At 36.1% G+C, this 16169-nt stretch overlaps 1 protein-coding gene across 2 annotated transcripts in view; it reads right to left on the bottom strand.

Annotated features, from left to right (window-relative positions):
* LOC133560790 (collagen alpha-1(XI) chain-like) overlaps window positions 1-16169 on the bottom strand; it is a 174359-nt gene that overhangs the window by 127186 nt on the left and 31004 nt on the right. Inside the window, exons 2-3 of one of the 2 annotated variants that reach the window (XM_061913732.1) lie at window positions 12749-12921; window positions 1444-1600 (exon numbers count right to left, since the gene is read on the bottom strand). In XM_061913732.1, the coding sequence (XP_061769716.1) occupies window positions 1444-1561 (118 nt within the window). In that variant the 5' untranslated portion in view covers window positions 1562-1600; window positions 12749-12921. Of the gene's footprint in view, window positions 1-1443; window positions 1903-12748; window positions 12922-16169 lie in introns of those variants that run through there. The other variant, XM_061913724.1, reaches the window with a different exon arrangement.

Here is a 16169-nt window from a genome sequence, read left to right as displayed (position 1 = left end):
TGCCTTTAGCGTTCTCTACAACCTGTCGTCACGTCCGCTTTTCCTCCATACTAACAGCGTGTCACATAATATTTGTGGCTTTTACACACACAGACACACACACAAGTGAATTAAAGGCATACTTGGTCAACAGCCATACATGTCACACTGAGGGTGGCTGTATAAACAACTTTAAGACTGTTACAAATATGCACCACACTGTGAACCCTCACCAAACAAGAATGACAAACACATTTCGGGTGAACATCCACACCGTAACACAACAGAACAAATACCCAGAACCCCTTGCAGCACTAACTCTTCCGGGAAACTTCCAGCAAACTGACCAATAATGAACGTTTTATTCATGCATTTTCTCTTGCTACTTCAAGGCTTGAATGTTTGGTTCATTCATTATTGTTATTTTATTTTCAAATTTATTGTTAGCCTGTGGAAAAAATTTTATATTTACCTCAGAAGATTGCAAATAGAAAAAAAGGCATAATATTTTTATTAAAATTGTATTTGATATGCCATTGATATTTTTTTTAATTATTATTATTATTATTTGAAACTGGATTTTGCATGTCACTAAAGTTATATAAGCCTTGCTTGTTTAATATTTAATGCAAAACTTGTTTGGGTCCCTATTAAAAGGTTAATTTGTTCAAAATTGGCCCGCGGCTTTGTTCCGTTTAAAATTTTGGCCCACTCTGTATTTGACTTTGACACCCCTGCTTTAGTGGGATGCGCCGTGTGATTAGTTTTTATTGTATTACAAATGTTTTTAGTTTTTAGCTCAATGCCTTCATGATGGTTTGTATGTTGTATGGATTTGATGGATTTGTACCTCGTTTTTTTACAGTTGAACCTCGTTTTTACTGTTGTACCTTGTTTGTAAGTTATGTATGTAAGTTAAAAGTTAAAGTAGCACACAGCTTCTAAAATTTGTTGGTCATCCTCCTTATATTCAGGCTCAAAAATATAGGTTTCCGGATCATTATCTATCCAAAAGTAAGTTCAGTTAAAGTACCAATGATTGTCAGACACACACTGGGTGTGGTGAAATTTGTCCTCTGCATTTGACCCATCCCCTTGATCACCCCCTGGGAGGTGAGGGGAGCAGTGGGCAGCAGCGGTGCCCCGCTCGGGAATCATTTACGGTGATTTAACCCCCAATTCCAACACTTGATGCTGAGTGCCAAGCAGGGAGGTAATGGGTCCCATTTTTATAGTCTTTGGTATGACTCGGCCGGGGTTTGAACTCACAACCTACCGATCTCAGGGCGGACACTCTAACCACTAGGCCTCTGAGTAGGTTTTAATGACTATTGCTGTAAACCAAATTGCCCCTCGGGGACAATAAAGATTTTCTAAGTCTGAGGCTAAGTCTTTTCAAACTCAGATGGGCCCACAAAATAGGGAACAATTCTCCCCCCCAAAAAAGATGCGACGTCGCCCTACCTGCTGTTGAGGTGTGGAGCGCGGCGAAGAAGAGGATCAGCGCGCACGCCTCACGTGCTGAGTTCAGGCCGGTCATCCCCAGCATCCCTTCCATGCCAGCGCCGCGCACACGTGCCATCAAAAGGGGTCACTTCTTTCACGCCGCCTCCCGCTCCTCCTAATTAGGACGTCGCGGACATTTAGGGCCGATTCAGCAAAAAGAGCAAAAGTTTTGAGACGCAGCAGAATAAACACTAAGTTTATCCTCTCTGGTAAGCAGAACAAAAGGACGGGGGGAAAAAAACAAAAAAAAACGACCCCAAATATTGGAAGTCCTCCCTCTCCATGCACAACTTTCCTTACTTTCTCCTCCCCTCGGTGAGGTGAGACCCCTCCTTCGGCCTCCTCCCTCCTTCCAACATGTGCTTTGACTTAATTAGTCGCTCTGTCTTAATGAGTCACATGACATCGGTGCTGTAGCGAGTAGAGGAAATGGCAACGTCGAATTGTGCAAAACCAACATTTATTCTGGATTTTGTTGGAACTCGCACACATTTGAGTGGAAGCGTGCTAGGACAGGACAAAGTAACTAATAAAAATATGCTGCTGCAGATTCCTGTCTGTCTTTGCCCTCACCGGCCTAAACACACACACACACATGCACACACACGCACACACACATTCTTGTATTTGTTACCTTCTTGAGACCTCTGAAAAATGCCTCCCTCGTTACGACCACCCTTTCTAGATATATAAAGAAGTGTATTTACAGCATTATTATTCCATCCATCCATCCATTTCCTACCGCTTGTCCCTTTTGGGGTCGCTGGAGCCTATCTCAGCTGCATTCGGGCGGAAGGCAGAGTACAACCTGGACAAGTCGTCAACTCATTGCAGGGCTAATAATACATACATACTATGCAAATATTAAAAAAAAAAGCTTGTTGTGAAAAATGAGTTGAAATTACACAAGAAAAAGGCCACAATTTCACAAGAAAAACTTTTAATTTTGTGTGGGGTATTACAATTATAGTCGTAATTTTAGTCAACGCAAGTCAAAATTTTACAAGAAAAACTTAAAATTTTAGCAGTATTAGAAAAAAGTCGTAATTTTAGTCAACGCAAGTCAAAATTTTACAAGAAAAACGTTGAATTTTGGCGGTATTAGAATAAAAGTCGTCATTTTAGTCAACGCAAGTCAAAATTTTACAAAAAAAACTTACAATTTTGGCAGTATTTGAATAAAAGTCGTAATTTTAGTCAACGTAAGTCAAAATTTTACAAGAAAAACTGAACATTTGTGCAATGTTATGATAAAAGTTGGAATTTTACTCAATAACAGTCACAATTTTACAATATAAACTTGGAATTTTGGCGGTATTAGAATAAAAGTTATAATTTTAGTCAACACAATTCAAAATTCTACAAGAAAAACTTGGAATTTTGGCGGTATTAGAATAAAAGTCGTAATTTTAGTCAACGCAAGTCAAGATTTTACAAGAAAAACTTAGAATTTTGGCGGTATCAGAACAAAAGTAGTAATTTTAGTCAACACAATTCAAAATTTTACAAGAAAAACTTAGAATTTTGGCGCTATTTGAATAAAAGTCGTAATTTTAGTCAATGCAAGTCAAAATTTTAATAGAAAAACTGAACATTTGTGCAATATTATGATAAAAGTTGGAATTTTACTCAATAACAGTCACAATTTTACAAGATAAACTTAGAATTTTGCCGGTATTAGAATAAAAGTCATAATTTTAGTCAACACAGGTCAAAATTTTACAAGAAAAACTTGGAATTTTGGCGGTATTAGAATACAAGTTGTAATTTCAGTCAACACAACTCAAAATTTTGCAAGAAAAACTGAACATGTGTGCAAGATTATGATACAATTTGGAATTTTACTCAATAACAGTCACAATTTTACAAGATAAACTTAGAATTTTGACAGTAGTAGAATAAAAGTCGTAATTTTAGTCAACACAAGTCAAAATTTTACAAGAACATTTTGAATTTTGGCGCTATTAGAACAAAAGTCGTCATTTTAGTCAATGCGAGTCAAAATTGTACTAGAAAAACGTAAAATTTTGGCAGTATTTGAGTAAAAGTTGCAATTTTAGTCAATGCAAGTCAAAATTTTACAAGAAAAACTGAACATTTGTGCAACATTATGATAAAAGTTGGAATTTTACTCAATAACAGTCACAATTTTACACGATAAACTTAGAATTTTGACAGTATTAGAATAAAAGTCGTAATTTTAGTCAAAACAAGTCAAAATTTTACAAGAAAATTCCGAATTTTGGCGGTATTAGAATAAAAGTCGTAATTTTAGTCACAAAGTCAAAATTTTACAAGAAAAACTGAATATTCGTGCAATATTATGATAAAAGTTGGAATTTCACTCAATAACAGTCACAATTTTACGAGAAAAAATTTAAATTTTGGGGGTATTAAAACAAAAGTCGTAATTATAGTCAACACAAGTCAAAATTTTACAAGAAAATTTAGAATTTTGGCGGTATTAGAATAAAAGTCGTAATTTTAGTCACAAAGTCAAAATTTTACAAGAAAAACTGTACATTCGTGCAATATTATGATAAAAGTTGGAATTTCACTCAATAACAGTCACAATTTTACAAGATAAACTTTGAATTTTGACGGTATTAGAATAAAAGTCGTAATTTTAGTCAACGCAAGTCAAAATTTTACAAGAAACCTTAAAATTTTGGCGGTATTAAAACAAAAGTCGTAATTTTAGTCAACACAAGTCAAAATTTTACAAGAAAAACTGAACATTTGCGCAATATTATGATAAAAGTTGGAATTTTACTCAATAACAGTCACAATTTTACAAGATAAACTTAGAATTTTGACGGTATTAAAATAAAAGTCGTAATTTTAGTCAACACAAGTCAAAATTTTACAAGAAAAACTGAACATTTGTGCAATATTATGATAAAAGTTGGAATTTTACTCAATAACAGTCACAATTTTACAAGATAAACTTAGAATTTTGACGGTATTAGAATAAAAGTCGTAATTTTAGTCAACACAAGTCAAAATTTTACAAGAAAAACTGAACATTTGTGCAATATTATGATAAAAGTTGGAATTTCACTCAATAACAGTCACAATTCTACAAGAAAAACTGAACATTTGTGCAATGTTATGATAAAAGTTGGAATTTTACTCAATAACAGTCACAGTTTTACAAGATAAACTTAGAATTTTGGCGGTATTCGAATAAGCGTCGTAACTTTGGTCAACGCAAATCAAAATTTTACAAGAAAAACCTATAATTTTGGCGGTATTAGAATAAAAGTCGTAATTTTAGTCAACGCAAGTCAAAATTTTACAAGAAAACTGAACATTCGTGCAATATTATGATAAAAGTGGTAATTTTACTCAATAACAGTCACAAATTTACAAGAAAAAATTTGAATTTTGGCGATATTGAAATAAAAGTTGTAATTTTAGCCAACACAAGTCAATATTTTACAAGAAAATTCAGAATTTTCGCGGTATCAGAATAAAAGTCGTAATTTTAGTCAACGCAAGTGAAACTTTTACAAGAAAAACTTTGAATTTTGGCGGTATTAGAATAAAAGTCGTAATTTTACACAACGCAAGTCAAAATTTTACAAGAAAAACTTAGAATTTTGGCGGTATTAGAATAAAAGTCGTAAGTTTACTCAATGCAATTCAAAATTTTACAGTTAAAATTTTTCAGTTAAAAACTGAACATTTGTGCAATATTATGATAAAAATAGGAATTTTACTCAATAACAGTCACAATTTTACAAGAAAAGCTTACAATTCCAGAATTTTATGAAAAGAGTCGTAATTTTACTCAACAAAAGTCAAAATTCTATAAGAAAAGTTGAACATTTTGGCAATATTGTAATACTAATCTGAATTTTACTTAGCAAAATCATGACAAAAGTCAGCATTTTACTCAAAAAACGTCACTATTGTACATGAACAACAACAAAATTGGCAATATTGGGATAAAAGTCACAATTTTATGACAAATATCACCATTTTGCATTAAGGAATAACATTTTACATAAAAAGTAATAATTTTACGAGGAAATATTGCAATATAACAGAAAAAGTATTAAAAATGTTTTTCCCAATTTTACAAGAAAAAAGTCAACACATTTTGAGAAAAAGTCTGCTCTTAGTTCATTTTTTAGTCATTTTTTTTAATCTTCATTATTTACTTCAAGTTATTACAGCATGTCCTTATATACACATTTATCTTTTTTTCCTTCTTTTTTTGGGGCCAAAGGGTGCGCATTTCAATTTCTCACACACACTTGTTATTTCATATGGTGACCAGAGGCGGAGCACTTCAATTTGAAAAATCCCTCCTTTGTGGAACCACCCTAAATTTTGTTAAATTTCACCACCAGGGGTGCAAATGAGAAATTCTCTATTATTAGATGCCATTTTTTTTTTGTATTGGGACCATGATTTCGGTCCTAATTTGTTCACCGGTCCTCATATGGATGTCTCGAGAAGGGTAGAAATACAAGAACACACACACACACGCACACACGCGCACACACACACACACACACACACACAATTGCTCCCTAATACGTAAAAGTCTTTGCTTGGTTTTAAAGTCAGCCAAAAGGACGCCAATAAAAGAGCAAAGAAGCCATTTGCATGCAGGAAGACACTTTTTAGGAGACATTTACGGGGCAGGGAAGAAAGCTGCATGGCTCAGCGCTCACTAAACATGCACCCTCACATACGTGCAGTGAGCAAATTCATTCTTTGGATCCAAACTTACATAGGGAATTTGGATAAAGACAATCCCTCCCGGGGTCAAACTATGTATGAAGAGTCCAGGTTTTAAATCAAATTTTAACATTTTGAACTGTCAAGTGTCATAAGAAGTCATCTTATGTATGATGAAGCTTTGGATAGAAAAGACCATTAAAAAAAACTAGTAAGTATTTAATGAGGTATGAAAGTAGTGTAGCCTTCAGTAATGGTCATACAGCGCTGTTTTAACATTTCGATGCAAGTGTAAAAAGAAGTTAGTCTTAGAGGGGCAGTGCACTTTTTATTTTGCCCATAACTCACAATCCCTATATTTGTTGTCTTTAATTATATTGATATATTGGTTGATATTACGTTGATAATTGGTTGGTTTAAACTGAAAGTTGAATCAACGTTGAAACATTGACGTTAATTAAAAGTCTCTGTGCCCACTGGGATGTTTTGTTGTCTTTAATTATATTGATATATTGGTTGATATTACGTTGATAATTGGTTGGTTGATCTTAGGTTGAAACTGAAAGTTGAATCAACGTTGAAACATTGACGTTGATTCTACGTCGGTATTTAAACGTTGATCAAACTTTCATTTTCAACCCAAATCCAACGTTATTTCAACACGGGAAAGTAACGTTGTTTCAACGTTGATTAAACGTCTCTGTTAGGTAGAAACTGAAAGTTGAATCAATGTTGAAACATTGACGTTGATTCAACGTCGGTATTTAAATGTTGATCCAACTTTCATTTTCAACCCAAATCCAACGTTATTTCAACACGGGAAAGTAACGTTGTTTCAACGTTAATTAAAGGTCTCTGTGCCGACTGGGATGTTTTGTTGTCTTTAATTATATTGATATATTGGTTGATATTACGTTGATAATTGGTTGGTTGATCTTAGGTTGAAACTGAAAGTTGAATCAAGATTGAAACATTGACGTTGATTCAACGTCGGTATTTAAACGTTGATCCAACTTTCATTTTCAACCCAAATCCAACGTTATTTCAACACGGGAAAGTAATGTAGTTTCAACGTTGATTAAACGTCTCTGTGCCCACTGGGATGTTTTGTTGTCTTTAATTATATTGATATATTGGTTGATATTACGTTGATAATTGGTTGGTTGATCTTAGGTTGAAACTGAAAGTTGAATCAACGTTGAAACATTGACGTAGATTCTACGTCGGTATTTCAACGTTGATTCAACTTTCATTTTTAACCCAAATCCAACGTTATTTCAACACGGGAAAGTAACGTTGTTTCAACATTGATTAAACGTCTCTGTTAGGTGGAAACTGAAAGTTGAATCAAGGTTGAAACATTGACGTTGATTCAACGTCGGTATTTAAACGTTGATCCAACTTTCATTTTCAACCCAAATCCTACGTTATTTTTGACACGGGAAAGTAACGTTGTTTCAACGTTGATTAAACGTCTCTGTTAGGTAGAAACTGAAAGTTGAATCAATGTTGAAACATTGACGTTGATTCAACGTCGGTATTTAAACGTTGATCCAACTTTCATTTTCAACCCAAATCCAACGTTATTTCAACACGGGAAAGTAACGTTGTTTCAACGTTAATTAAACGTCTCTGTGCCCACTGGGATGTTTTGTTGTCTTTAATTATATTGATATATTGGTTGATATTACGTTGATAATTGGTTGGTTGATCTTAGGTTGAAACTGAAAGTTGAATCAAGGTTGAAACATTGACGTTGATTCAATGTCGGTATTTAAACGTTGATCCAACTTTCATTTTCAACCCAAATCCAACGTTATTTCAACACGGGAAAGTAATGTAGTTTCAACGTTGATTAAACGTCTCTGTTAGGTAGAAACTGAAAGTTGAATCAAGGTTGAAACAATGACGTTGATTCAACGTCGGTATTTAAACGTTGATCCAAATTTCATTTTCAACCCAAATCCAACGTTATTTCAACACGGGAAAGTAATGTAGTTTCAACGTTGATTAAACGTCTCTGTGCCCACTGGGATATTTTGTTGTCTTTAATTATATTGATACATTGGTTGATATTACGTTGATAATTGGTTGGTTGATCTTAGGTTGAAACTGAAAGTTGAATCAACGTTGAAACATTGACGAAGATTCTACGTCGGTATTTAAACGTTGATCCAACTTTCATTTTCAACCCAAATCCAACGTTATTTCAACACGGGAAAGTAACGTTGTTTCAACGTTGATTAAACGTCTCTGTTAGGTAGAAACTGAAAGTTGAATCAATGTTGAAACATTGACGTTGATTCAACGTCGGTATTTAAACGGTGATCCAACTTTCATTTTCAACCCAAATCCAACGTTATTTCAACACGGGAAAGTAACGTTGTTTCAACGTTAATTAAAAGTCTCTGTGCCCACTGGGATGTTTTGTTGTCTTTAATTATATGGATATTTTGGTTGATATTACGTTGATAATTGGTTGGTTGATCTTAGGTTGAAACTGAAAGTTGAATCAACGTTGAAACATTGACGTTGATTCAAAGTCGGTATTTAAACGTTGATCCAACTTTCATTTTCAACCCAAATCCAACGTTATTTCAACACGGGAAAGTATCGTTGTTTCAACGTTGATTAAACGTCTCTGTTAGGTAGAAACTGAAAGTTGAATCAATGTTGAAACATTGATGTTGATTCAACGTCGTTATCTAAACTTTGATCCGACTTTCATTTTCAACCCAAATCCAACGTTATTTCAACACGGGAAAGTAACGTTGTTTCAACGTTGATTAAACGTCTCTGTTATGTAGAAACTGAAAGTTGAATCAACGTTGAAACATTGACGTAGATTCTACGTCGGCATTTAAACGTTGATCCAACTTTCATTTTCAACCCAAATCCAACGTTATTTCAACATGGGAAAGTAACGTTGTTTCAACGTTGATTAAACGTCTCTGTTATGTAGAAACTGAAAGTTGAATCAACGTTGAAACATTGACGTTGATTTAACGTCTGTATTTAAGCGTTGATCCAACTTTCATTTTCAACCCAAATCCAACGTTATTTCAACACGGGAAAGTACCGTTTCAACGTTGATTAAACGTCTCTGTTAGGTAGAAACTGAAAGTTGAATCAATGTTGAAACATTGACGTTGATTCAACGTCGGTATTTAAACGTTGATCCAACTTTCATTTTCAACCCAAATCCAACGTTATTTCAACACGGGAAAGTAACGTAGTTTCAACGTTGATTAAACGTCTCTGTGCCCACTGGGATGTTTTGTTGTCTTTAATTATATTGATATATTGGTTGATATTACGTTAATAATTGGTTGGTTGATCTTAGGTTGAAACTGAAAGTTGAATCAACTTTGAAACATTGACATAGATTCTACGTCGGTATTTAAACGTTGATTCAACTTTCATTTTTAACCCAAATCCAACGTTATTTCAACACGGGAAAGTAACGTTGTTTCAACGTTGATTAAACGTCTCTGCTAGGTAGAAAGTGAAAGTTGAATCCAGGTTGAAACATTGACGTTGATTCAACGTCGGTATTTAAAACGTTGATCCAACTTTCATTTTCAAACCAAATCCAACGTTATTTCAACACGGGAAAGTAACGTTGTTTCAACGTTAATTAAGCGTCTCTGTGCCCACTTGGATGTTTTGTTGTCTTTAATTATATTGATATATTGGTTGATATTACGTTGATAATTGGTTGGTTGATCTTAGGTTGAAACTGAAAGTTGAATTAACGTTGAAACATTGACGTAGATTCTACGCCGGTATTTAAACGTTGATCCAACTTTCATTTTCAACCCAAATCCAATGTTATTTAAACACGGGAAAGTAATGTTGTTTCAACGTTGATTAAACGTCTCTGTGCCCACTGGGATGTTAGACAAAAACACACAGGAGGGCTATAATGAAGCTAAAGGTGAGTCTACACATCATTGTGCATATTGCGCCCACAAAGTAAATTAAAAATTAAAAAAACATCCAAAAAACACCAACATAATACACCAAATGAATATTAACTCAGTATTAGCGATATTCTCAATTTAAGTGCTAACACAGAGGAACTACTTTTAGCGGCACATTGATCATAGAGAGGTAACTATGTTATGCAGCTGATAAAAGCTATTTTTAAATCAGGGGTCCTCAAACTACTAAAATATTTGATCCTGTATTTTAATTTTTTTTAAATCCGTCCTTTCTAATCCATTTTATACTGCTTATTACTCTCGGTGTGTCCTAGCCGCCCAGGCAAATCATCCATCCATCCATCCATTTTCTGCCGCTTATTCCCGTTCGGGGTCGCGGGGGGCGCTGGCGCCTATCATATTGTTTAAAAATGCATATATTTAATGCCTCACAATCAAACACTTTTACGTTAAAATACTGAACAGATGTTTACCTTAGCCCAATAAACATCTGTTTAGTTGGAACAGGTGTTCTTTATTTTCATGACTATTTACATTGTAGATTATCACTGAAGGCATCAAAACTACGAATGAAGTGGAGTGAGTGGAGTTACGTACTACACAAAAAATGGTGAAATAACTTAAAATATGTTTTATATTCTAGTTTACCTTATCCCAATAAACATCTGTTTAGTATTCTAACATAAAAGTGTTTGATTGTGAGGCATTAAAAGCCACAAAATGCAACGGGGTCCATAAGACCCACAAACACTGGCTGAGTAACAACAATATGAACGTTGCACGGAAAATTTCTCTGCCAGTTTCTGCATCCCAAAGGGATTCTTTTGTGTTTCTGCGCGGTTCCCACACAAGGTTGCAACATTTTTTGTCAACACTGGCTGCTCTCATTTTCTCGCACATTTGACCCCCTGATGGTCTGTGTACCTATACTCTGTCCTCCTTCTGTGTGTGTGTGTGTGTGTGTGTGTGTGTGTGTGTGTGTGTGTGTGTGTGTGTGTGGTACACAGTACATCAATTTCCACACTTCCATAGACATAGAAATGTGTAGAGGGTGTGTATGGTGTGTGGACATTAAATATGTATTCCGATATATGTTCTTCGCAGAAAATGAACCAAATTCGGTGAGTCTCAGTTTGAAAAATGAATTAATAGTATCATTTTTATTTTAAGAAAAAATGAAAACGGGTCCCACAGACCTGAACACCACACAAAAACCAAAAACATATACAGTACAGGCCAAAAGTTTGGACACACCTTCTCATTCAATGGGATTTCTTTATTTTCATGACTATTTACATTGTAAATTGTCACCGAAGGCATCAAAACTATGAATTAACACAAAGTGAAATAACTGAAAACTGTCACGACGTGGACTGTGGTGTGGTTTCTTTTCCCGTGGTGCAAAGGGATTGGAATTAATTAATAACTCAAAAAAGGTACAAACGAAAAGCGCTCACAGAGGAAGTACAAAAACTTGGCTATGAAAACAAAAACTTGCACTAAGGCAAAATTATGGTCAAAAAACAAAACTTGTAAACTATGGCGTGAATTAAAAAAACTTACTTGGACCGAGAAAAGAGTGTGAAAAAGGCAGCATGGTTCACGAGGGTGGTAGAGAGTGATGTCGCCAGGCGGACTGCCTGGCAACTGCAGGCTTAAATGGTGTCTTAGAATAGAATAAGAATAGAGTTTTATTGTCATTATTGCAGTGAACAGGTTCAAAGAACAACAAAATTGGAGCAGATCCCCTAAGGTGCATGTACAATATGGTAATATAAATAGTAAAAAAAAGATAGAAAATAGAGATGTATCTATATATATGTAAATATATCCACACACATGCATATATGCATACATATGAATATATATACACACATACATATAACATTATTACACACTATAGTCCGAAAAGAATAAAAAAAATTAAAAGACATGACACATGAGGACATGGTGGACATATTGTGCTCACTCAGTGCCTGTTGGTGATTGACAACAGGTGCGTGAGTCCAAGTGAATCAGGTGCGGGAGTTGTGAGAACAGGTGAACTGATTGGTAGTCAGGGAAACAAAAACAAACCAGGGAGCGCAAAAATTGGAACTAATGGAGTCAAAAACAAAACAGAACATAAGTAAACAGAACATGATCACAAAGACATGACAAAAACATGTTTTGTATTCTAGTTTCTTTAAAATAGCCACCCTTAGCTCTGATTACTTTTTTGCACATTCTTGGCATTCTCTCAATGAGCTTCAAGAGGTTGTCACCTGGAATTGTTTGAACTTCACAGGTGTGCTTGACGCTCATCCAGAGAATGCCAAGAGTATGCAAAACAGTAATCAGAGCAAAGGGCGGATATTTTGAAGAAACTGGTATATAAAACATGTTTTCAGTAAGTTCACCTTTTTTGTTAAGTACTTATTAAGTCATTCATAGTTTTAATGCCTTCATTGGCAATCTACAATGTAAATAGTCATGAAAACAAAGAAAATGCATTGAATGAGAAGGTGTGTCCAAACTTTTGTCCTGTATTCTGTGTGCTTGTCTCACATTAGGATTAGGAATGACAGGCAAAATTCCACCCAGAAAAAAAAAAGCACAGTAAAAAAAAAAAAAAATGATGTGCTCACCATTTCTTTGCAGAGAGAGACGACTGCCTGGGAGGAGTGTCTCTACATAAAACCGTTGCAGTGAACGTTCTTCACATTTTTGAACTCTCTCTGACAAAATGTCCCGTGAGGCATCTTGTACAGAACAACCATATTTGTCTTCGTTTTTTTTGCCGTCACAGGTGGCGTCGTCTCTTTAAAAAAAAAAACAAGGAAAATGTAAGTTAAAGTTAAAGTTAAAGTTAAAGTAGCACACAGCTTCTAAAAGTTGTTGATCATCTTCATTATATTCAGGCTCAAAAATATAGGTTTCCGGATCATGTTCCATCCAAAAGTAAGTTCAGTTAAAGTACCAATGATTGTCACACACAAACTAGGCGTGGTGAAATTTGTCCTCTGCATTTGACCCATCCCCCTTGTTTACACCCTAGGACAGGGGTAGGGAACCTATGGCTCTCGAGCCAGATGTGGCTCTTTTGATGACCGCATCTCAGATAAATCTTAGCTGACGTTGCTTAACATGATAAATAATGAATAATTCCGCTGGTAATCACATAGTTAAAAATAATGTTACAAATATAAAACATTTTCAAGCATTTTAATACATCCATTCGCTTCTATCGTTCAAGAAGTCGCATTAATGGTCAAAGGTCTTTTATTTATTATTGGTTACCTTCAGAATAACAATGTTGTTAAAAAGAATAAGAGATACACGCATTTAGTTGTTGTAATCAGGGAAAGTCCAAATATAAAAGGAGGCGTAGAATTATCTTGTTAGAGCGTGGGACGACACTGTACAAGGCTACAGGGCTCATTGAGCTAAATTGAATCCTGATTCTGTTTAATTCCTTGCTTCTTGTCTGTTTAATAAATGTCATCAGTGTTTGAACCTGACAGTTGTATTCAGTGTTAAAAATATTATACGGCTCTCACGAAAATACATTTTAAAATATTTGCCTTTTATGGCTCTCTCAGCCAAAAAGGTTCCCCGACCCCTGACCTAGGAGGTGAGGGGAGCAGTGGGCAGCAGCGGTGGCCACGCCCGGGAATCTTTTTTTTGGTGATTTAACCCCCAATTCCAACCCTTGATGCTGAGTGCCAAGCAATGAGGTAACGGGTCCCATTTTTATAGTCTTTGGTATGACTCGGCCGGGGTTTGAACTCACAACCTACCGATCTCAGGGCGGACACACTAACCACTAGGCCACTGAGTCGGTAGGTAAATCACTGGAGGTGAACGATAAATAACAGACGGATAATTACGAGGCTGACATGAGGAATTATAACGTCACATCTGTAATATTTAAAAAAAAAAAAAAAAATGCTCCAATGAGGCGAGGTTACTTGAAGTGCGATGCAGGCGAGCAAATCAAGCGCTCCTTTTCTGTAAGCCTGTAGTAAACTTCCCTTGCAACAAACATTGGCATCAAACGTGTGGGACTTCTTCACTGTTTCGGAGGAAGACTTTCCGTGTGCTATTTGCACTAAATATTCTGGAAACATAGCGCTCCAACACATCGATCCTTCTCAGCCACCTGAAACACTAGCTTTGCTACAAAGGTGTTCCAACCCTTCAAGATAAGCTTGCTTGAGAAGAGCAAAGTTTGTCTGAGACGACCTTTACAAAGGGATCGAGAATGAAAGGCAAATTTCCAAGAAAAAGTGCAGCGGCGCTTTAAGTCCTGTCTCGCAGCACAACCGTTTGCAGTTTGTCAAAAAGAAAAAGTGGGTCAGCGAGTCGCACACAAGGTCGGGTCGAAGGGTCAGGCGGAGTTCAAAATCTGAAGGCCATTCCAGGAAGCCTGCGAGAGATAAATGTTGCTTTTGGCTTTTTTTTTTTTGGGGTTACCATTTTACGAGTGAATTCTTCTTGTAAAGCCCCTCCTACCTCATTAGTCACTTGAAAGCCAAGGTGTTACGACTTAATGATATAACGAGGCAGCGATATATTGGTAAAGGGGGAAACATGTTCATGTTCTTTGTTAGGAAACCAATTACAAAACCCGTTTCCATTTGAGTTGGGAAATTGTGTTCGAGGTAAATAAAAACAGAATACAATGATTTGCAAATCTTTTTCAACCCATGCACTACAAAGACAAGATATTTGATCTTCAAACTCTTTTTTGCAAATAATAATTAACTTAGAATTTCATGGCTGCAACACGTGCCAAAGTAGTTGGGAAAGGGCATGTTCACCACTGTGTTACATCACCTTTTCTTTTAACAGCACTCAATAAACGTTTGGGAACTGAGGAAACTAATTGTTGAAGCTTTTAACGTGGAATTCTTTCCCATTCTTGTTTTATGTTTAGCTTCAGTCGTTCAACAGTCCGGGGTCTCCGCTGTCGTATTTTACGCTTCATAATGCGCCACACATTTTCCATGGGAGACAGGTCTGGACTGCAGGCGGGCCAGGAAAGTACCCGCATTCTTTTTTTACGAAGCCACGCTGTTGTAACACGTGCTGAATGTGGCTTGGCATTGTCTTGCTGAAATAAGCAGGGGCGTCCATGAAAAAGTCAGCGCTTAGATGGCAGCGTATGTCGTTCCAAAACCTGTATGTACCTTTCAGCATTAATGGTGCCTTCACAGATGTGAAAGTTACCCATGCCTTGGGCACTAATGCACCCTCATACCATCACAGATGCTGGATTTTGAACTTTGCGTCGATAACAGTCTGGACGGTTCGCTTCCCCTTTGGTCCGGATGACACAATGTCGAATATTTCCAAAAACAATTTGAAATGTGGACTCGTCAGACCACAGAACACTTTTGCACTTTGCATCAGTCCATCTTAGATGATCTTGGGCCCAGAGAAGCCGCCGGTGTTTCTGGATGTTGTTGATAAATGGCTTTCGCTTTGCTTAGTAAAGCTTTAACTTGCGCTTACAGATGTAGCGACAAACTGTATTTAGTGACAGTGGTTTGCTGAAGTGTTCCTGAGCGCATGTGGTGATATCCTTTAGAGATTGATGTCGGTTTTTGATACAGTGGGCTCAAAGGTCACGGTCATTCAATGTTGGTTTCCGGCCATTCCGCTTAAGTGGAGTGATTTCTCCAGATTCTCGGAACCTTTTGATGATATTATGGACCGTAGATGTTGAAATCCCTACATTTCTTGCAATTGCGCTTTGAGAAACGTTGTTCTTGAACTGTTTGACTATTTGCTCACGCAGTTGTGGACAAAGGAGTGTACCTCGCCCCATCCTTTCTTGTGAAAGACTGAGCATTTTTTTCATACCCAATTAATGGCACCCACCTGTTAACAATTAGCCTGCACACCTGTGGGATGTTCCAAATAAGTGTTTAATGAGAATTACTCATCTTTATCAGTATTTATTGCCACCTTTCCCAACTTCTTTTTCACGTGTTGCTGGCATCAAATTCTAAAGTTAATGATTATTTGCACACAAAAAAAATGTTTATTAGTTTGAACATCAAA

This window comes from Nerophis ophidion, linkage group LG01 (genome assembly GCF_033978795.1).
Source record: "Nerophis ophidion isolate RoL-2023_Sa linkage group LG01, RoL_Noph_v1.0, whole genome shotgun sequence".
Lineage (NCBI taxonomy): Eukaryota > Metazoa > Chordata > Actinopteri > Syngnathiformes > Syngnathidae > Nerophis > Nerophis ophidion.
The sequence above is the reverse complement of the archived record's forward strand: the minus strand, read 5'-3'. Positions and strand labels throughout refer to the sequence as shown.